General features: G+C 65.9%; 1 protein-coding gene across 1 annotated transcript; it reads left to right on the forward strand.

The window, feature by feature from the left end:
* Positions 1–1635: 1635 nt before the first annotated feature.
* HCFC1 (host cell factor C1) lies at positions 1636–20381 on the forward strand. Its single transcript, XM_038126527.1, is given in 26 exon segments — positions 1636–1793; positions 2679–2839; positions 3638–3846; positions 4552–4636; positions 4892–4998; positions 5402–5581; positions 6571–7056; positions 7560–7720; positions 8341–8538; positions 9001–9231; positions 9572–9676; positions 10068–10290; positions 10597–10739; positions 11198–11336; positions 11852–12057; positions 12348–13992; positions 14090–14268; positions 14720–15140; positions 15663–15717; positions 15719–16059; positions 16603–16724; positions 17251–17385; positions 18242–18427; positions 19001–19301; positions 19559–19622; positions 20133–20381. Coding segments are annotated over 26 exon segments (6168 nt in total). The 5' UTR covers positions 1636–1748; the 3' UTR covers positions 20173–20381.
* Positions 20382–21228: the final 847 nt, after the last annotated feature.

The raw sequence follows: 21228 nt of genomic DNA on the forward strand, positions 1-21228 counted from the left end.
GTGCCCTATATCCAAATTCCCCCTTCCCACAAAGGATGGGAAGAGGGGGGTGCTCAGGGCATTGGGGGGGGGGTTGAGGTGTCCCCCACACCTGATCCCCCTCCCCCCAACCACCAGGGTAGGCAGTGGGGGGGTGTCAGCTCATTTGGGGGATTTTTGGGGTATCCCCTGTGTCTGACCCCCCAGGACAGGCAGTGGGGGCGTCATTGTCAGTCGGGGGCGGGGTGTCAGCTCATTTTGGGGATTTTTGGAGTATCCCCCATATCTGACTTGCCCAAGACCCCCCAGGACAGGCGGTGGGGGGGTGGTGTCAGTTAATTTTGATGGTTTTTGGGGTATCCCCCATAGCTGACCCCCTGTGTCCCCCCAGGACAGGCAGCGGGGGACGCATGGCAGGCCTGGGCGGGGGGGGGTCCCCGCCGCGGGCCCCCCCGGGCCCCCCCGCGCTGCAGCCGCGCTGGAAGCGGGTGGTGGGCTGGGCTGGGCCCGTGCCCCGGCCCCGGCACGGCCACCGCGCCGTGGCCATCAAGGAGCTCATCGTGGTCTTCGGGGGGGGCAACGAGGGCATCGTGGACGAGCTGCACGTGTACAACACAGGTGGGCACCTGGGGGGGCACCTGGGGGCGTGGGGGGTCCTTACTGTGGTGGGACTGGGGACAAACTGCAGGTGAACAACACAGGTGGGCACCTGGAGGCGTGGGGGGGTCCCCACTGTGGTGGGATTGGGGAGGAGCTGCAGGTGAACAACACAGGTGGGCACCTGGGGGCATGGGGGATCCCTGCCGTGGTGGCCTTGGGGACAAACAGTAGGTGTAGAGCACAGGTGGGGCACTTGGGGGGCACCTGGGGGCGTGGGGGGTCCCCGTAGTGGTGGCCTTGGGGACAAACTGCAGGTGAGCAACACAGGTGGGGCACCTGGGGGGTACAGAGGGAGTGGGGGGGTCCCTACAGAGATGGGATTGGGGTTCGTTCCTCGTGTCCCCCTTGTGTCCCTGTCCCCGTTTTGTCCCTACTGTTGCCAAGCAGTGGTTCACCCCAGCAAGTCGGAGGCTCGTTCCTGGTGTCCCCACTGTGTCCTTGTGCCCTCTGTGTCCCTGACAGCCACAAGCCGTGGTTGATTCTGGGGGTTCAGGGGGTCATTCTCAGCGTGTCTCTGTCCCCACCAGCCAGCGGTTCAGGGAGTTTGTCCCTCAGTTTGTCCCTGTCCCCGTTTTGTCCCCACGATCGCCAACCAGTGGTTCAGGGGATTATTCTGAGTCTGTCATTGTCCCCTGTGTGTCCCCACAGCCATCAACCAGTGGTTCAGGGGATCGTTCTCAGTGTCCCTTGCGTGTCCCTGTCCCCTTTATGTCCCCTCTATGTCCTCAGAGCCACCAACCAGGGGTTCATTTTGGGGGTTCAGGGGATTGTTCTCAGTGTCCCCTGTGTGTCCCCACAGCCACCAGCCTGTGGTTCATTTTGGGGGTTCAGAGGATCGTTCTCAGTGTCCCCTGTGTGTCCCCACAGCCACCAACCAGTGGTTCAGGGGATCGTTCTCAGTGTCCCCTCTGTGTCCCTGTCCCCTGTGTGTCCCCACAACCACCAGCCTGTGGTTCATTTTGGGGGTTCAGGGGATCGTTCTCAGTGTCCCCTGTGTGTCCCCACAGCCACCAACCAGTGGTTCCCCGGCCGTGCGGGGGGACATCCCCCCGGGCTGCGCCGCCTACGGCTTCGTGTGTGACGGCACGCGGCTGCTGGTGTTCGGGGGCATGGTGGAGTACGGCAAGTACAGCAACGACCTCTACGAGCTGCAGGTACCCCAGAGCCTGGGGATCCCCCCCTGAGCACCTGGGGAACCCCCGGGGAACCCCCCTGAGCACCTGAGCACCTGGGAACCCCTGGGGAACCCCCCCTCGGGGAAACCCCCCCCGGGGAACCCCCTGAGCACCTGGAAACCCCCGGGGAACCCCCCCATAGCACCTGGGGAACCCCCCTGAGCACCGAGGGAGCACCTGGGGACCCCCCCTGAGCACCTGGGGAACCCCCGGGGAATCCCCCCATGAGCACCTGGGAACCCCCAGGGAACCCCCCTGAGCACCTGGGAACCCCTGGGGAACCCCCCCCCCCCGCCAAGCACCTGGGGAACCCCCCCCCCGCCCCGAAGCACCTGGGAACCCCCTGAGCACCCCCCCCCCCCTGAGCACCTGGGGAACCCCCGGGGAGGGGAGAGCACCTGGAAAGGGAACCCCCCTGAGCACCTGGGGGACACCTGGGGAACCCCCCCCCCGAGCACCTGGGGAACCCCCCTGAGCACCTGGGGGAACCCCCCTGAGCACCTGGGGAACCCCCGGGAAACCCCCCCTGAGCACCTGGGGAACCCCCGGGAAACCCCCCTGAGCACCTGGGAACGCCCTGAGCACCTGGGGGACACCTGGGGAACCTCAGGAGCACCTGGGAACCCCCCTAAGCACCTGGGGAACCCCCTGAACGCTGGGTGACCCCCTGGGAACCTCCCCAAACACCTGGGGACCTCTTGGGAACCCCCCAAAACCATCGGTGTCCCCTCAGAACCCCCCCAAACACCTGGGATCCCTCCCAGGACCCCTGAACCTCCCCAGTTTTGGGGTCCCCCATCCCCCTGGGTGCCCCCCCCCAATTGCAGACCCCTCCCCAAATCCCTCTTCCCCCTCCCATTCCAGGCCTCCAGGTGGGAGTGGAAGCGGCTGAAGGCGAAGACCCCCAAAAATGGACCCCCCCCATGCCCTCGGCTGGGCCACAGCTTCTCCCTGGTGGGCAACAAGTGTTACCTGTTCGGGGGGCTGGCCAACGACAGCGAGGACCCCAAAAACAACATCCCCCGGTATGGGGCACCCCAAAACCCCAGGGCACCCCAAAACCTCGAGGGCACCCCAAAAACCCTGGGAATCAGTGTGGGGAGGGGGTTTGGGGGTATTTGGGAGGTGTGAGGGTGAGGCTGAATCACTTGTGTTGTTTTTAGAGGGCACCCCAAAAGCCTAGTGCACCCCAAAACCATGGGGGCACCCCAAAAATCACAGGGATGACTGGAGGGGAGGGGGTTTAGGGCTGGTTTGGGGGCACACAGGGATTTTTGGGGGGCATGGGGGGGTGAGCCTGAAACATTGGCATCACCTTTAGGGGGCACAGGGACCTTTGAAGTGGCACCCCAAAACCCTGGGGGCACCCCAAAACTTTTGAGAATAGGGTTGGGATGAGGGATTTGGGGACTTTCCCCATCTTTGGGGGAAACCTTGGGGCACACCGGAGTGACCCCAAAACTTTGGGGTCATTTTTGGGAGAGACTCAGGGATCCCTGGCAGGGGCACAGGTGACACTGGCACCGTTCTGGGTGAATTTTAGGGGATTTAAAAACTCTTTTAGGGTTGGTTTATGTCCCCAAAGCCCCTTTTAGGGCAGTCCCACATATCCAACCACCCTTTTAGGATTTTTTGGGGTCTCCTGACCTTCTTAATCCTCTCCCCACATATCTGCACACCTGTACACATGGGCACAGGTGGCATTTGGACCACCCTGGCTGCATTTTATGGGATTTAAAAACCCTTTTAGAGCAATCCCACGTATCCAACCACTCTTTTAGGATTTTTTATAGGATCCCCTGACCCCATATCCCTTCCCTCAGGTACCTGAACGACCTGTACGTGCTGGAGCTGCGCCCGGGCTCGGGGGTGCTGGCTTGGGACATCCCCATCACCTACGGGGTGCTGCCCCCTCCCCGGGAATCCCACACGGCCGTGGTGTACACGGAGCGCGACGGGCGGCGCTCGCGCCTCGTCATCTACGGGGGCATGAGCGGCTGCAGGCTGGGGGATCTGTGGACGCTCGACATCGGTACGGGGGGTTTTGGGGGGAATTTGGGGTTTTTGTGGGGTTTTGTGGGTTTTTTGTGGGGTTTGGAGGGGTTTTGGGGTCAGGGAAATGGGGGTTACTGGGGGATGTTGGCGTCTACGGGGGCATGAGCGGCTGCAGGCTGGGGGATCTGTAGACACTCGATATTGGTACGGGGGGTTTTGGGGTTTTTGTGGGGTTTCCTGGGGTCTTTAAGGGCTTTTTGTGGGGTTTGGAGGGGTTTTGGGGTCAGGGGAATGGCAGGTAGTGAGGGACACTGGGGGATCTTGGCATCTATTGGGGGCATGAGCGGCTGCAGGCTGGGGGATGTGTGGACACTCGACATCGGTATGGGGGTTTTGGGGGGAATTTGGGGTTTTTGTGGGTTTTTTGTGGGGTTTGGAGGGGTTTTGGGGTCAGGGGAATGGGGGTTACTGGGCGACGTCGTCATCTATGGGGGCACAAGTGGCTGTTTCCTTACATTTTCAGTGGTTTTGGGGCCGTTTCTTGGCATTTTGGGATTGTTCCCCTCGCATTTTGGGGTCGTTTCCTCGCATTTTGAATTAATTTTTCTAAATCCTGGGTGATTTTGGGGCCATTTCCTCACGTTTTGGGGCCATTTCGTCACATTTTGGGGTCGTTTCCTCACATTTTGGGACCGTTTCCTCACGTTTTGGGGCACTTTCCTCACGTTTTGGGGCTTTTCAGAGACGCTGACCTGGAACAAGCCGAGCCTGAGCGGGGTCGCTCCCCTCCCCCGCAGCCTCCACTCGGCCACCACCATCGGCAACAAGTGAGTCTGGGGGCGACCCCCCCCAAAAAACCCCCCTCAAATTTCCTCCTGACCCCCCCCTTTATTCTGGGGGGTCCCTTTGTGTCCTTGTCCCCACCCTGGGGGGGGTTGGGGTCCTTAAGGGGGTGCTTTGTTTTAATTTAATTTTTTAATTAATTTGGGTGATCTCATGACTCCCCCCCAACCATAAAATTTTGGGGGGTGGGGGTCTCAGGGTGTCTCCCTGACCCCCCCTGACCTCTGCCTCCCCCCCAGGATGTACGTTTTTGGGGGGTGGGTGCCCCTGGTGATGGATGACGTGAAGGTGGCGACGCACGAGAAGGAGTGGAAGTGCACCAACACCCTGGCCTGCCTGAACCTGGGTGAGGAGGGGGCTTAGGACCCCCAAAACTGACCCCAAAACCCACCCTGAAACACCCCAAATTCTCAGTCTGACTGAGGAGGGGGCTTGGGACCCCCAAAACTGACCCCAAAACCCACCCTGAAACACCCCAAATTCTCAATCTGAGTGAGGAGGGGGCTTGGGACCCCCAAAACTGACCCCAAACCCACCCCAAAACCCACCCTTAAACAGCTCGAATTCTCAACCTGGGGGAGGAGGGGCTTGGGACCCCCAAAAGTGACCCAAATCCACCCTAAAACCCCTGAATACTTCCCCAATTTCCCCAAATTCCCTCAAAACCCTCCCTGAGCCCCCCAAATCCCCCCAAACCCCTCCCCAAATCCCCCCCAGACCCCTCTGTGACCCCCCCCGTGCCCCCCCAGACTCGATGGCCTGGGAGCCGCTGGTGCTGGAGACGCTGGAGGACAACGTGCCGCGGGCTCGCGCCGGGCACTGCGCCGTGGCCATCGCCACCCGCCTGTACATCTGGAGCGGCCGCGACGGCTACCGCAAGGCCTGGAACAACCAGGTGTGCTGCAAGGACCTGTGGTACCTGGAGACAGGTGAGTCTGGGGGCCTGCAAGGACCTGTGGTACCTGGAGACAGCTGAGTCTGGGGGGTTCAGTGAGTCTGGGGGCTGCAAGGACCTCTGGTACCTGGAGACAGGTGAGTCTGGGGGGCCTGCAAGGAGCTGTGGTACCTGGAGACAGGTGAGTCTGGGGGGCCTGCAAGGACCTGGGGGGGACTGTGAGGACCTGTGGTACCTGGAGACAGGTGAGTCTGGGGGCTGCAAGGACCTGGGGGGCTGCAAGGAGCTGTGGTACCTGGAGACAGGTGAGTCTGGGGGCTTTACTGAGTCTGGGGGGCCTGCAAGGACCTGGGGGGACTGTGAGGACCTGTGGTACTTGGAGACAGGTGAGTAAGTGAGGTGTAAGCCAGGTGTAAGAGGTGTTACATAGGTAACACGCAGGTGGTACTCAGATGTACCCCGGGTGTGATGCGAGCGGTACAGGTGTGTCCAGGTGTACTCCAGGTGTACCAGATGTTATATAGGTACAGTCTGCCTGTGTCGAGGTGTACCCCACCTGTACCCCAGGTGTACTCAGGTGTAAGCGGTACTGGAGTACCCCGGTGTACCTCACCTGTGCCCAGGTGTACCCAGCTGTGATGTGAGTGGTACAGGTGTACCCACCTGTGCCCAGGTGTACCCGTGTCTGTGATATGAGTGGTACAGGTGCACCCAGGTGTGCCCAAGTGTACCCCACCTGTGCCCAGGTGTACACAGCTGTGATGTGAGTGGTACAGGTGTATCCAGGTGTACCCCACCTGTACCCAGCTGTGTTATGAGTGGTACAGGTGTACACAGGTGTACCTCACCTGTATCCAGGTGTACCCAGCTGTGATATGAGTGGTACAGGTGTACCCCAGGTGTACCCCACCTGTACCCAGCTGTGATATGAGTGGTACAGGTGTACCCCTGGTGTACCCACCTGTGCCCAGGTGTACCCCACCTGTGCCCACCTGTCCCCACACGCGTCCCCTGTCCCCGCAGAGCGCCCGCCCGCGCCGGGCCGCGTGCAGCTGGTGCGCGCCAACACCACGTCGCTGGAGGTGAGCTGGGGCGCGGTGCCCACGGCCGACTCGTACCTGCTGCAGCTGCAGAAGTACGAGCTGCCCGCCGCGCCCGCGCCGCCGCCCGTGCCCTCGGTGCCCGCCAACCCCCCCAAGAGCCCCGCGCCCGCCGCGCCCGCGCCGCCCCCCGCGCCCCCCGCCCTGCCCCAGCTGGGGGGCGTGGGGCTCACCCTGCTGCCCCCGCCCGCCGCGCCCCCCAACCCGCCCGGCGTCGCCGCCGCCGCGGCGGCGGGGACGGCGGGCGGCGCCGCCGGGGGGGTGGCGGCCGTGGCGGCGGCGGCGGCGCAGGGGGGGACGGGGGGGACGGTGGCCGCGGCCCCCGGTGCCACCCTGCAGGTGCTGCCGGCGGCGGGAGGGGCTGCGGCGGCGGCGGCCAGCGGAGCGGCCACGGCGGGGAGGGCACCTGGTGAGTGACGGGGAGGTGGGGACAGTGGGGGGACAGTGGGGACGTGGGGGGAGGTGGGGATGTTGGGGACATGGGGGAGGCAGAGATGGGAACGCTGGGGACATGGGGGGACATGGGGACATTGGGGACCTGGCAGTCCCCATGACACTGGGGATGTGGCAGGGAGATGGGGACACAGGGGATGATGGGGACATGGGGGACACTGGGGACACGGAGGGGATGTTGGGGACTGGGGGAGATGGGGACTTTTGGGGGGTCATTGGGGACACTGGGGACATTGTGAGGGGAAGTGGGGACATTGGGGATGTGGAGGAGTAGGGATGGGGACATTGTGGGAGACACTGAGAGTGACAGGAGGGTGCTGGGGGTGACAGGAGGACATCTGGGGGGGGTTCCCTGTGTGTGTCCCTGTGCCCTCCCTGGGTGTCCTGGCATTGCTGAGGGTGACAGAGGACACGGGAGATGTCCCTGTCCCCACACTGACCCCCCCCGTCCCCTCCCAGGTGTCCCGGCGGTGCTGAAGGTGACCGGTCCCCCTGCGGCCACCGCGGGGCCACCGCTGGTCACCGTGCGCTCGGCCGGGCCCGGCAAGGCCCCGGTGACGGTGACATCGCTGCCCGCCGGCGTCAGGATGGTGGTGCCCACCCAGAGCCCCCAGGGCACGGTGAGAGCGGGGACACCTGGGGACACCTGCTGGGACAGCTGGGGGACACGGGGAGGGGACCTGGGGGTGGTTTGGGACAGAGGGAGGGACCCCAGAGGGTCCTGGGGGGATGCTGGGGACACAGGTGAGTCCCGGGGGCTACCTGGGGACACAGGTGTGACACAGGGGGTACGTGGGTGTCACCTTGCTGTCCTAGCTGTCCTCAGGTCTGCCCCAGGTGTATCCAGGTGTGCTCAGGTGTCCATAGGTGTATTCCATAGGTGTTGTGCCCAGGTGTCCCCAGATGTGCTCAGCTGTCCCCAGGTGTGCTCAGGTGTCCCCAGGTATACTCCAGCTGTCCCCAGCTCTCCCCAGCAGTCCCCAGGTGTGCCCCCAGCTGTCTCCAGGTGTCCCAAGGAGTGGGCAGGTGTCCATAGGTACAATCCAGATGTGCCCAGGTGTGCTCAGGTGTGTCCCTAGCTGTCCCCAGCAGTCCTCAGGTGTGTCCCCAGATATGCTCAGTGCCCCCAGGTGTGCTCAGTTGTGTCCCTAGCAGTCCCCAGCTGTCCCCAGGGGTGCTCAGGTGTGTCCCCAGCAGTCCCCAGGTGTCCCCAGGTGTGCTCAGGTGTGTCCCCCCGCAGGTGATCGGCAGCAGTCCCCAGATGAGCGGCATGGCCGCGCTGGCGGCGGCGGCCGCGGCCACCCAGAAGATCCCCCCGGCCTCGGCGCCCACCGTGCTCAGCGTCCCCGCGGGGGCCACCATCGTCAAGACGGTGGCCGTCACCCCCGGGGCCACCACCCTGCCCGCCACCGTCAAGGTGGCCTCGTCACCTGTCATGGTAGGGGACGCTGTGGGGGTTTGGGTGGCACTGGGGGGCGTCGTTGTCACCGTGGTGTCACCGGGGCTCGGGTGGCACTGGGGTGGCACCGGGTGACTCGAGGTGGCACCATGGTGACACTGGGGAGCTTGAGGAGGTCACAACTGGGGTGACACTGGGTGACTTAGGATGACCCTGTGGTGTCACCAGGAGCCTTGTGGGTGTCCCCACCTGTCCCTACAACATCCCCACATGACCCCCACCATGTCCCTTCAGTGTCCCCACCATGTCTCCACATGTCCCCATGCTGACCCCTCAATTTCTCCACCATGTCCCCTCAATGTCCTCGCCTTGTCCCCACACTGTCTCCTCAATCTCCCCACCATGTTCCCGCATGTCCCCACACTGTCCCCACCACGTCCCCACGCTGTCCCTTCTGTGTCCCCACGCTGTCCCCTCAATGTCCCCGCCGTGTCCCCCCAGGTGAGCAACCCCGCCACACGCATGCTGAAGACGGCGGCCGCCCAGGTGGGCACGGCCGGGGCGTCCCCCGCAGCCACCAACGCGGCCACCAGGCCCATCATCACCGTGCACAAGTCCGGCACGGTGACGGTGGCCCAGCAGGCCCAGGTGGTCACCACCGTGGTCGGAGGGGTCACCAAGACCATCACGCTGGTCAAGAGCCCCATCTCTGTGCCGGGGGGCAGCGCCCTGGTGAGGGGACAGCTTTGGGGACAGTGCAGGGGGGACACGGGTTTGGGGACAGGGGGACATTGGGGGGGACATGGGTTTGGGGACACTGGTGGGGGGACACAGGTTTGGGGACAGGGGGGACGCTGGGGGGGACACGGATTTGGGGGATTTGGGGTGATGGACCCCTGGATTTGGGGACAAGGGCGGGATGTTGGCAGTGTGGGGACACAGATTTGGGGGGTAGGGACCCCGATCTGGGGATATTGGGAGGGTGGGGACGCAGATTTGGGGGGTCTTGAGGATGGGGGTGCGGAGGGGACACAATTTGGGGGGGGGTCTCTGACCCTCTGGGCCCCCCCAGATCTCCAACCTGGGCAAGGTGATGTCGGTGGTGCAGACGAAACCTGTGCAGAGCTCGGCTGTCACCGGGCAGGCCTCGAGCGGCCCTGTCACCCAGATCATCCAGGTGACACCCCAAAATCCCCCAAAGTCACCCCTAAACTGCCCCCAAATCCTCCAAATTATCCCCAAATTGCAGAGACTCCCCTGAGTCCCTGAGAGCCCCCCCAAAAACCCCCCTCAGCTGTCACCGGGCAGGCCTGGAGCGGCCCTGTCACCCAGATCATCCAGGTGACACCCCAAAATCCCCCAAAATTACCCCAAAATCCCCCGAATCACTGAGACCCCTGAGACCCTCCCCAAAATTCACTGACCACTGCTCCCCTGAGTGACCACCCTCCCAACTGCCACTCCTGAGTGACCGCTCCCCTGAGTGACCACTGCCCCTGAGTGACCGCCTTGCCTGAATGACCACCTCCCCTGAGTGACCGCTCCCCTGAGTGACCCTCTCCCCGCAGACCAAGGGCCCCCTGCCCGCGGGGACCATCCTGAAGCTGGTGACGTCGGGGGAGGGGAAGCCCACCACCATCCTGACCAGCACGCAGGCGGGGGCGGGGGCGGCCAAGCCCCCCACCATCCTGGGCATCAGCAGCGTGTCCCCCAGCACCACCAAGCCCGGGACCACCACCATCATCAAAACCATCCCCATGTCGGCCATCATCACCCAGTCGGGGGCTACCGGTGAGTGAGACCCCTCCCCAAATTAACCTGAGACCCTCAAACCATCCCTGAGACCCCCAAACCATCCCTGAGACCCCCAAACCATCCCTGAGACCCCCAAACCATCCCTGACCTCCCTGAGACCCCCAAACTATCCCAGAGACCCTCAAACTCCCCCATCCCCTGTGTCCCCCCTGTGTCCCTGTCCCCTTGCTGACCCCCTCGTGACCTCCCCATGTCCCCCTGTGACCCCCCCCGCCATGTCCCTGTCCCCCCGTGACCCCCCCGGCGTCCCTGTCACCCTGCTGACCCCCCCGGTGTCCCCAGGTGTCACCAGCAGCCCCGGGATCAAGTCCCCCATCACCATCATCACCACCAAGGTGATGACCTCGGGCACCGGGACCCCCGCCAAGATCATCACAGCTGTCCCCAAGCTGGGCGGGGGACACGGCCAGCAGGGTGTGACACAGGTGAGGGCACCCCTGGGGACACCTGAACCACCCTGGGGACACCTGAAATTGGGGGAGTTCAAGGACAATGGAGGGGACAGGAGGTGACCGAGGAAGGGTGACAGGTGGAGAGGTTGGGGACACTGGGATGGCGTCAGACAAGGGTTTGGGGACATTGGTGACACTGGGGTGGGGTCAGCGGAGGGGTTGGGGACGTTGATGATGGGGAGGGGCTATTTGGTGACATTGGGGACACTGTGGGGGGAGGGGGTCAGACAAGGGTTTGGGGACATTGGTGACACTGGCGTTGGCCTGGGGACACTGGAGACACCTCAGGTGGGGTCACCTGAGGGCTTTGGGGATATTGATGACAGTGGGGATGGGGTAGTTTGGTGACACTGGGGACACGGGCAGGGTGTCCCCGAGCGTGCCCAGCCCTGAGGGTGCCCAGGTGACAGCGCTGTCCCTGTGTCCCCCAGGTGGTGCTGAAGGGGGCCCCGGGGCAGCCGGGGACCATCCTGAGGACGGTGCCCATGGGGGGGGTCCGGCTGGTCACCCCCGTCACCGTCTCGGCCGTCAAGCCCACGGTGACCACCCTGGTGGTCAAGGGCACCACCGGTGAGTTGGGGTCACTCTGGGGTCATCGGGTCACCTTTGGGTCACTGGGGTGGTGACAAGGGGAGGTCACTTGTGGTCAAGGGTCACCTCTGGGCCACTAGGGGGGTCACTCTGGTGGTCAAGGGTCACTTCTGGTCACTGGGGTGGTCGCTAGGGGAGGTCACTTGTGGTCAAGGGTCACTTCTGGGTCACTGGAGTGACCATGCTGGTGGTCAAGGGTCACCTCTGGTCACTGGAGGGGTCACTGGGGCCATCCAGGGGTCACTGGGGTGGTCACTTGTGGTCAAGGACACCACTGGTGGGGGTGGGGGGTTACCAGGGGGTCACTGGGAGGTCACTGGAGGCGTCATTGGGGTCACTATGGGGACACTGAGGTGACCACCCTTGTGGTCAAGGGTGGTGGGGACACCAGGAGGTCACCTGGGGGGGTCACCAGATCACAGTGGGGGTCACCATGGGGTCACTTTGGGGTCACTTTTCCGGGCGGTCACTCACTGCCCTCGTGTCCCTGGCAGGTGTGACCACGCTGGGGACGGTGACAGGGACAGTGTCCACCAGCTTGGCCGGGGGGGCAGGTGGCCACAGCGCCACGGCCTCGCTGGCCACGCCCATCACCACCCTGGGGACAATCGCCACCCTGTCCAGCCAGGTCCTGAACCCCGCAGCCATCACGGCCACCGCGGCCGGGGGTGGCCTGGGGACACCGACCATCACCATGCAGGTGAGGGGACACTGGGGACATTGGGGACAGGGGGGCTGGGGACACCGACCCTCACCATGCAGGTGAGGGGACAGCGGGGACATTGGGGACACTGACCATCAAGATGCAGGTGAGGGGACAGGGGGGACAAATCCCCAAATGCGGCTCAGCCCCAGCTGTGCCGCTGACAGGAGCGGGGAGGGGACACACAGCAATCTGGGGGGACACAAAGGGGGTGTCACGGTGATTTGAGGCTGGGGACACTGTCTGTGGTCAGTGCCACCTCCCCTGACCCCCCCGTGGGGACACAGCCGGTGTCCCAGCCCACGCAGGTGACGCTGATCACCACGCCCAGCGGCGTGGAGGCCCAGCCCGTCCACGACCTCCCCGTGTCCATCCTGGCGTCCCCGACGGCCGAAGGTCCCCCCGCGGCCACCTCGGGGGGTGGCAGCCTGGCCGAGCCCCCCCCGGCCGAGGCCACCCCGGGCACCGTCACCCTGGTGTGCTCCAACCCCCCCTGCGAGACCCACGAGACCGGGACCACCAACACGGCCACCACCAGCCTGGTGGCCAACGTGGGGACAGGGGGGGGACAGCTGCAGCTGCTCTGCGAGGACGCGGGCGGGGGGACAGCGGTGCCAGCGCCCCCCCGGGCCTGCTCCAACCCCCCGTGCGAGACCCACGAGACGGGGACCACCAACACCCCCACGGCGGCGGGGACGGTGGGGACGGCGCGCTTGGGGACACCCGGGGGACCGCCCTGCCCCACGCAGCAGACGGCGGCCACGGGGACGACGATGACGGCGCGGTTGTGTCCCCCCGAAGGCGGCGGTGGCGGTGGCGGCGGTGTCACCTCGTGCCAAACGCAGGAGGCAGCCCCGTGCCAAACGCCCTGGGGACAGCCTGAGGTGGGGACGGCCACCGGCACGGTCACTGCAGCCACCACCACGAGCTGTGAGACCCCCGCGGGGACACGGCTGTGTGCCAACCCCCCCTGCGAGACCCACGAGACGGGGACAACCAACACGGTGACAGTGGCAGGGTCACAGCTCTGCTCCAACCCTCCCTGCGAGACCCACGAGACGGGGACAACCAACACGGTGACAACCACGGGGACACGGCTGTGTGCCAACCCCCCCTGCGAGACCCACGAGACGGGGACAACCAACACGGTGACAATGACAGCACCGAGGCCACCATGCTCCAACCCTCCTTGTGAGACCCACGAGACGGGGACAACCAACACGGTGACAGTGGCAGGGTCACAGCTCTGCTCCAACCCTCCTTGTGAGACCCACGAGACGGGGACAACCAACACGGTGACAACCACGGGGACACGGTTCTGCTCCAACCCCCCGTGTGAAACCCACGAGACGGGGACAACCAGCACGGCCACCACCACCACGGCCACCTCGCACCCCCCACCCGAGTCGGGGACAGCAGTGCCACCACCCCGAGGTGTCCCCCCCTGCGCCAACCCCCCCTGCGAGACCCACGAGACGGGGACGACCAACACGGTGACAATGACATCGTCGCAGCTGTGCTCCAACCCCCCCTGTGAGACCCACGAGACCGGGACCACCAACACGGCCACCACGGCCACCGCGGGCTCCCGGCCGGGTGACACCACCACGGCCACCAGCGCTGCCACCAGCGCCGCCACCACCGCCACCACCTCCAGCACGGGGGGGTCCCCGCCTTGTGCCAACCCCCCCTGCGAGACCCCCGAGAGCGGGACCACCAGCACGGCCACCAGAGCGGGGTCCTCGCCCTGCCAGAGCCACCAGAGCGGGGCCACCAGCACGGCCACCACCGAGGGGGTGACAACACCCCCGCCCTGTGCCACCACCGCCACCAGCCCCCCCCGCGCCTGCTCCAACCCCCCCTGCGAGACCCACGAGACGGGGACAACGGCCACGGCCACCACGGTCACCGCCAGCATGGGTGCCAGCCAAGGTGACCCCCGCATTGTCCCCAAACTGTCCCCAAATCGTTCCCTCCGCCCTTACTTTGGGGCGGTCGCCTCGCTGACCCCTCCCTGTTGTCCCCACAGAGCCCCCCCCGCCGGCTGCCAACGGGCAGGGGGAGGGGGAGCCCCCCCCCAGCGAGGGCGGGGGTCCCCCTGTACCCCCCGGGACCCCCAGCCCCGGCCCCAGCGGCAGCGGGACCCCCCAGCCCCGAGCGGTCACTACGGTCACTCAGTCCACGCCAGCGCCGGGGCCGGCCGTGCCGGTGAGCGCCTCTGGGGACACGGGGAGGGCTTGGGGACACTGGGAGGGGGGCTGGGGACATTGGGAGGGGGTTTGGGGGCATTGGGGAGGGTTGGGGACACTGGAGGGGGATATGGGGACACTGGGAAGGGGTTTGGGGACATAAAAGGGGGTTTGGGGACATTCAAAAGGGGTTTGGGGGCACAGGGGGGGGGGTTGGGGACAGTAGGAGGGGGTTTTGGGGACAGTGGAAAAGAGTTTGGGGACTTTGGGGGGGGGGGGTTGGGACAGTGAGGAGGGGGTTTGGGGGGGGTTGGGGACACTGGGAGGGAGGTTAGGGACTCAGGTGTCCAAGGGACCACGGCAGTGCCACCAGGAGCCTGCCGGTGGCTCTGGAGGCCACCAAGTCCCCATTTTAGGGTGGGGGTCTTTCCCACCCCACCAACCCCATTTCCTCACCCCTCTCCCCCCAGACCATCTCGTCGCTGACCGAATCCCCCCCGGCTCCCCCCGAGACCCCCCCAACCACCACGCCCACCCCCCCTGGAGACCCCCACCCAGCCCAGGACCCCTCCTCGGCCACGTCCCCGTCCCCCCCCGGGCCCGAGGCCGCCCCCCACCCCGCGGCCGAGGCCGGGGGGTCCCCGGAGCCGCTGGCCGTGGTGGTGCTGCCGCCGGCCGCGGCCGAGGGGGGTCCCGGCGAGGGGCTGGCGCTGCCCCCCGAGCTGCTGGCCGAGGCGGGGGGCGCGGGGGGCCCCCCCGGGCTGACCCCCGAGGAGCTGGCGGTCACCGCGGCGGCCGAGGCGGCGGCGGCGGCTGCGGCCAGCGAGGAGGCGCAAGCCCAGGCCCTGGCCATCCAGGCCGTGCTGCAGGCCGCGCAGCAGGCCGTCATGGGTCAGTTTGGGGGGGTCCTGGGGGGGGTTTGGGGGTCCTGGGGGGGGTTTGGGGGGTCCCATGGCCATGGTGGTGACCCCAAGGCCAGGCTCTGGCCATCCAGGCCACAGAGCAGGCGGTCGTGGGTCAGTTTTGGGGGGTTCTGGGGGGGATTTGGGGGGTCCTGGGGGTATTTGAGGGGACCTGGGGGCGTTTGGGGGGTCCCATGGCCGTGGTGGTCCTATGGTGGTCACCCCAAGCCCAGGCTCTGGCCATCAAGGCCACAGAGCAGGTGGTCATGGGTCAGTTTTGGGGGGTTCTGGGGGGGATTTAGGGGGTCCTGGGGGGGTTTAGGGGTGGTCATTGGGGTCTGGGTCCCATGGTGGGGGTCCTGTGGTTATGGGGGTCGCACAGTGGGGGCTATGGTGACCCCATGACCAAAAGGACCCCACGGCGTGGATTTTGGGGTGACCCCAGTGACTCCACGGGATGGATTCAGCCCTGCCCCCACCCCTGACCTGTCCCCTCTGTCCCCCCCCACAGGGACATCGGAGCCGCTGGAGCCCGGCGAGCCCGGGGGGGGCCCCTCGGAGCTGGGGGGGGGCCCTGGGGGTGTCGGAGGGGGCGGGGGGCGCGGGGGGGGCGCTGCCCTTGGTGCTCACCCAGCAGGACCTGGCGGCGCTGGTGCAGCACCAGCAGCACCTGGCCGAGGCCGGGACCCCCCCCGCGGCCCCCCCCGCACCCCCCACCCCCACCCCTCCCCCTGCCGCCCCCGCCGCCCCCCCCCAGACGGCCGCGCCCCCTCCCCATTTGCCCACCGAGGCCTTGGCCCCCGCCGACAGCCTCAACGACCCCGCGGGTGACACCAACGGCCTGGGGGACCTGGGGACAGTGCCCGGGGGGGGCACCCCCGCCACCCTGCTGCCCCCCCCCGGGGACGGTGAGACACCAAGGGGGGGGCTCTGGGGCTGGGACCCCCGCCCGTGGCAACGGGGAGGGGGAGGGGGTCCTTTGGGGGGGGTTTACAGGGTGGGGGGAGCACCCATTTTGGGGGGAGCACCCATTTTGGGGGATGTTTTTGTGGTTGGGGGGGTTTGGGACCTCTGGGGGGCACCTATTTTTTTGGGGGGCCGCCCTTTTAGGGGATGTTTATGGGGTGGGGGGGGTTCCCATGGGGGGATTTGGGATCCCTTGGATTTGGGGGGGTGGGGGGTCCTTTTTAGGGGATGTTTATGGAGTGGGAGGGGGTTTAGGATCCCTGGGGGGGGTATTTAGGGACCCCTTGGGGGTCACCCAAAAAGGGTGGGGGCACACCCGTGGGTGGGATCTGGGACCCCTTTGGGGGGCACCCATGACAACGGGGGGCACCCTAGGCTTGGCTTGAGCTCCCACTGCTGACATTGGGCTGGGTGGCGAATTCCAAGGAGGGGTTTTTTTAAGCCCCCTCCCCAATTTTTGGTGTTGCCCCCCTCCCCCCCACCAGGCCTGGCCCCCTCGAGCGCCTTCGTGGCCCCCCCGGGCCCCGCGGTGGCCCCCAGCCCCGCCAAGCTGCAGGCGGCCGCCGCCCTGGCCGAGGTGGCCAACGGCATCGAGAGCACCCCCGTGGTGAGTGGGAAATTCACCTCAAAATCCCCCCAAAACCCTCACAAACCCACCCAAAATCCACCCAAAATTCCCCTCAAAATCCACCCAAAATCCCCCTCAAAATCCCCACACAGCCACCCAAAATCTGCCAGAAATTTCCTCAAAATCTGCCCCAACAAAATCCCCCAATTTCTCTGAAAATTCTCCCAATATCCCCAGAAAAAAAATCCCCCAAAATCCCCCCAATTTCCCCCTAAAAATCCCCAATTCCCCCCCCATAAAATCCCCAATTTCCCCCATGAAATCCCCTCCATTTCCGCCCCAAAATCCGCCAAGAAATCGCCTCAATTTCACCGCAAAAATACTCTGATTTTCCCTGAAATTCCTTCCAAAAAATCCCCCAATTTCCCCCTGAAAAATCCTCCCAAATTCCCCCAATTTCCCCCTGAAAAATCCCCTAAATATCCCCCGATTTCCCCCTAAATATCCCCCAATTTCCCCTGAAAAATCCCCCAAAATTGCCCAAATTCCCCCGAATTGTGTCCAGAAGCCGGAGCCGGGGGCGCCGCCCAAGGCGCTGCCCAAGAAGGAGAACCAGTGGTTCGACGTGGGCGTCATCAAGGGCACCACCATGATGGTCACCCACTACTTCCTGCCGCCCGACGACGCGCCGCCGGCCGACGTGAGGCACCCCGCGCGGGGACGGGCACGGGGACACGGGGACAGCGCTGGGGACGGGCCTGGGACACGGGGACAGCGCTGGGGACAGGCCTGGGGACACGGGGACAGCGCTGGGACAGGCCTGGGACACGGGGACAGCTCTGGGGACAGGCCTGGGGACACGGGGACAGCGCTGGGGACGGGCCTGGGACACGGGGACAGCGCTGGGGACAGGCCTGGGGACACGGGGACAGCGCTGGGACAGGCCTGGGACACGGGGACAGCGCTGCGGACGGGCCTGGGACACGGGGACAGCGCTGGGGACACAGGGACAGCGCTGGGGACACAGGGACAGCTCTGGGGACAGTGCTGGGGAGAGGCCTGGGGACATGGGGACAGTGCTGGGACAGCCCTGGGACACAGGGACAGCACTGGGGACAGTGCTGGGGAGAGGCCTGGGGACACGGGCACAGCGCTGGGGACAGCCATGGGGACAGGCCTGGGGACAGGGGGACAGCTCTGGGACAGCCCCGGGGACATGGGGACAGCGCTGGGGACAGGCCTGGAACACAGGGACAGTGCTGGGGACACAGGGACAGCACTGGGGAGAGGCCTGGGGACACGGGGACAGTGCTGGGGACACGGGGACAGCACTGGGGAGAGGCCTGGGGACACGGGGACAGTGCTGGGGACAGCCCCAGGGACATGGGGACAGGCCTGGGGACATGGGGACAGCGCTGGGACAGGCCTGGGGACATGGGGACAGTGCTGGGGACACAGGGACAGCGCTGGGACACCCAGGCCGTGCTCCTGGGTCTGGGGGGGTTCCTGTCCCGGTGTCCCCACGGTGTCCCCACGGTGTCCCCGTGTCCCCGCAGGACGAGGGCTCGGGGGTCCCGGACCACTCGCAGCTGCGCCGCCAGGAGCTGCAGCCGGGCACGGCGTACAAGTTCCGCGTGGCCGGGCTCAACGCCTGCGGCCGCGGGCCCTTCTCGGAGCTGTCGGCCTTCAAAACCTGCCTGCCCGGCTTCCCGGGGGCGCCCTGCGCCATCAAGATCAGCAAGGTGACCCCTGGCAGAGACCCCAGACCCAGAACGGGGACCCCAGACCCAGAACGGGGACCCCATCCCGTGGGGGAGCCCGTGACATCAACCCCAAGCCGAACCCCACCTGACCCGAGCCCGTCCCTGCCCGACTTCGCGGGGTCGCCCTGCGCCGTCAGGATCAGCAGGGTGACCCCAGACCCATAACAGGGACCCCAGACCCATGGCCTGACCCATGGCAGGGACCCCAGACCCATAACAGGGACCCCAGACCCATGGCCTGACCCATGGCAGGGACCCCAGACCCATAACACGGACCCTCCTGTGTCCCCCCATGTCCCCCACCTCCCGTAGCCCCCTGTACCCCCCGTACCCCCGACTGTGGCCCCCCATATCCCCCCTGACCCCCTGGTATCCCCCATGCCCCCTGACCCCTCTGTCCCCTGTGTCCCCTGTGTCCCCCCGATCCTTCTGTCCCCCATGTCCCCCCCGTGTCCCCCTGACCCCCAGTGCCCCACTGACCCCTCTGTCCCCCGTGTCCCCCCTGACCCCTCTCCCCCCCCGCACCCTGACCCGTGTCCCCCATGTCCCCAGAGCCCCGACGGGGCGCACCTGACGTGGGAGCCGCCGTCGGTGACGTCGGGCCGCATCGCCGAGTACTCGGTGTACCTGGCCATCCAGGGGGGGCCCGGGGGGGGCCCCGAGGCGCGCGGCGGGGGGGCGCAGCTGGCCTTCATGAGGGTCTACTGCGGGCCCAGCCCCTCGTGCCTCGTGCCGGCCTCCAGCCTGGCCAGCGCCCACATCGACCACACCACCAAGCCGGCCATCATCTTCCGCATCGCCGCCCGCAACGACAAGGGCTACGGCCCCGCCACCCAGGTGCGGTGGCTGCAAGGTGGGTCTGGGGGCTCTGAGGTGAGTCTGGGGGCTGCAAACCCCTGGGGAGGCCTGTGGGGCTGAGCAGGTGGGTGTGGGACTGTCCCCCACCCTGCCAAGGACAAGGGCTACGGCCCCGCCACCCAGGTGCGGTGGCTGCCAGGTGGGTCTGGGGGCTCTGAAATGGGTCTGGGGGCTGCACACACCTGGGGGAGGGGACTGCAGACACCTGGGGGTCCCCCCCACCCTCTGATGTCCCCTCCCTAAACCCCCCAGAGTCGAGCAAGGACGGAGCCGCTGGGAAACCGGGCAGCAAACGGCCCCTGGCGTCCCCCGACCTGTGAGTGGGGGTCCTCGAGGGGTCTGGGGGCTCCTTTGGGGGTCCTCGAGGGGTCTGGGGGGACTCTTATGGGGATATTTGGGGGTCTGGGGGCTCTTCTGGGGCTCCTGGAGGGGTCTGGGGGCTGTTTTGGGGGTCTGGGGGTTGTTTTGAGGGGTTTGGGGGGGAATTTGAGGGTCTGGGGGCTCTCTTGGGGGTCTGGGGGTTGTTTTGAGGGGTTTGGGGGGGAATTTGAGGGTCTGGGGGCTCTCTTGGGGGTCTGGGGGTTGTTTTGAGGGGTTTGGGGGGGAATTTGAGGGTCTGGGGGCTCTCTTGGGGGTCTGGGGGTTGTTTTGAGGGGTTTGGGGGGTTCTTTTGGGGGGTCTGTGGGTTCGATTTGGGGGAGCTGGGTGGGTATGGAGGAGTTTTGGGGGTCCCGGGGGGGAGGAAGGGGGGCTGCATTGAGGGTCTGGGTGTTATTTTGAGGAGGGGTCTCCATCAAACCCCCTCCCCAAATTTCCCCCTCCCCAGGAAATCCGCTCCAAAGAAGCCCAAGGCCGAAGGGCAGTGAAGGACCCCCGGGACCCCCCCTCAAAAAAAACCAACAAAACAACCCCTGGGGACCCCCCCCCAAGCCCCTCAACACCCCCGGGGGGGTTTTTGGGGGCCACTTTTGGGGTCCCCTCGCCTCGGGGGGGGGTCGGGGGGGGCTTTTTTTTTTACCTGTTGCAGTTGCTGGAATGAAAAAAGTTTTGTACAACGCTGCCCCTCCCCCCCCCCCAAAAAAATCCTCCCTCGGGACCCCTCCCCCACCCTGTACAGACCCCTCCCCCACCGGGGATTGGGGGGGAGGGGGAGGGGGGGACCCCCTGTGTATCATAGTGGGGGGGGGAGGGGAAAAAAAGCCCCCCCCCCCCCGAGCCCTCCCCTCCCCCCCCCCGAGTGTTGTGTCCGTCGTTTTTGTGCTATTTTGAAAATTAAAAAAAGACATTTTTTTGGAGTAAAAAAAATCCCATAAAATTGGGGATTTTATGGTTGGGGGATGGGGGGGGCCCTGGTGGTCTGGAACCCCCCCAGTTTGGGGGGGAGGATATTTGGGGGTCCAAGAGGGTTTTGGGGAGGGGGAAATGGCTGCTCTGGACACGCCGGTTTTGGGGCTGGGGTGGAAATTTTGGGGCTGGGGGTCACTTTGGGGGTCCTGGGGGTCACTTCTGGGAGTCTCCAGCCCCTTTGAAACCCCCCCCAGTTTTGGGTCTGGGGTCACTTGGGGGATCCTGGGGGCTTTTGTGGATTATTTTGGGGGTCTCCAACCCTCTGATCCCCCCCCCTAATTTTGGGTCTGGGGGAGTCCAGGTGCATAAGGGGCGTGGCCATTCAGCGGTAGGCGTGGCTAAGGAGGGGAAAGGGGCGTGGTGAGGAAGGGGGCGGCTTTGGGGACCCCAAAAGGGGCCTGGGGGGGGTCTGGGGCCCATGGGGCCCCCCCGGTGGGGTTTGGGGGGCAGAGGGGGTTCTGGGGACCCCCCGGGGTGGGGGGCTGGGGGGTTTAGGGGGGATTTTGGGGGCCCCCCTGGCTGGGCTGAGGGGGGATTTGGGGGTCTGGGGGCTCCGTGGGTTGGTCGGGGGGGGG

The sequence above is a fragment of the Motacilla alba genome, unplaced genomic scaffold, assembly GCF_015832195.1.
Source record: "Motacilla alba alba isolate MOTALB_02 unplaced genomic scaffold, Motacilla_alba_V1.0_pri HiC_scaffold_35, whole genome shotgun sequence".
Classification (NCBI taxonomy): domain Eukaryota; kingdom Metazoa; phylum Chordata; class Aves; order Passeriformes; family Motacillidae; genus Motacilla; species Motacilla alba.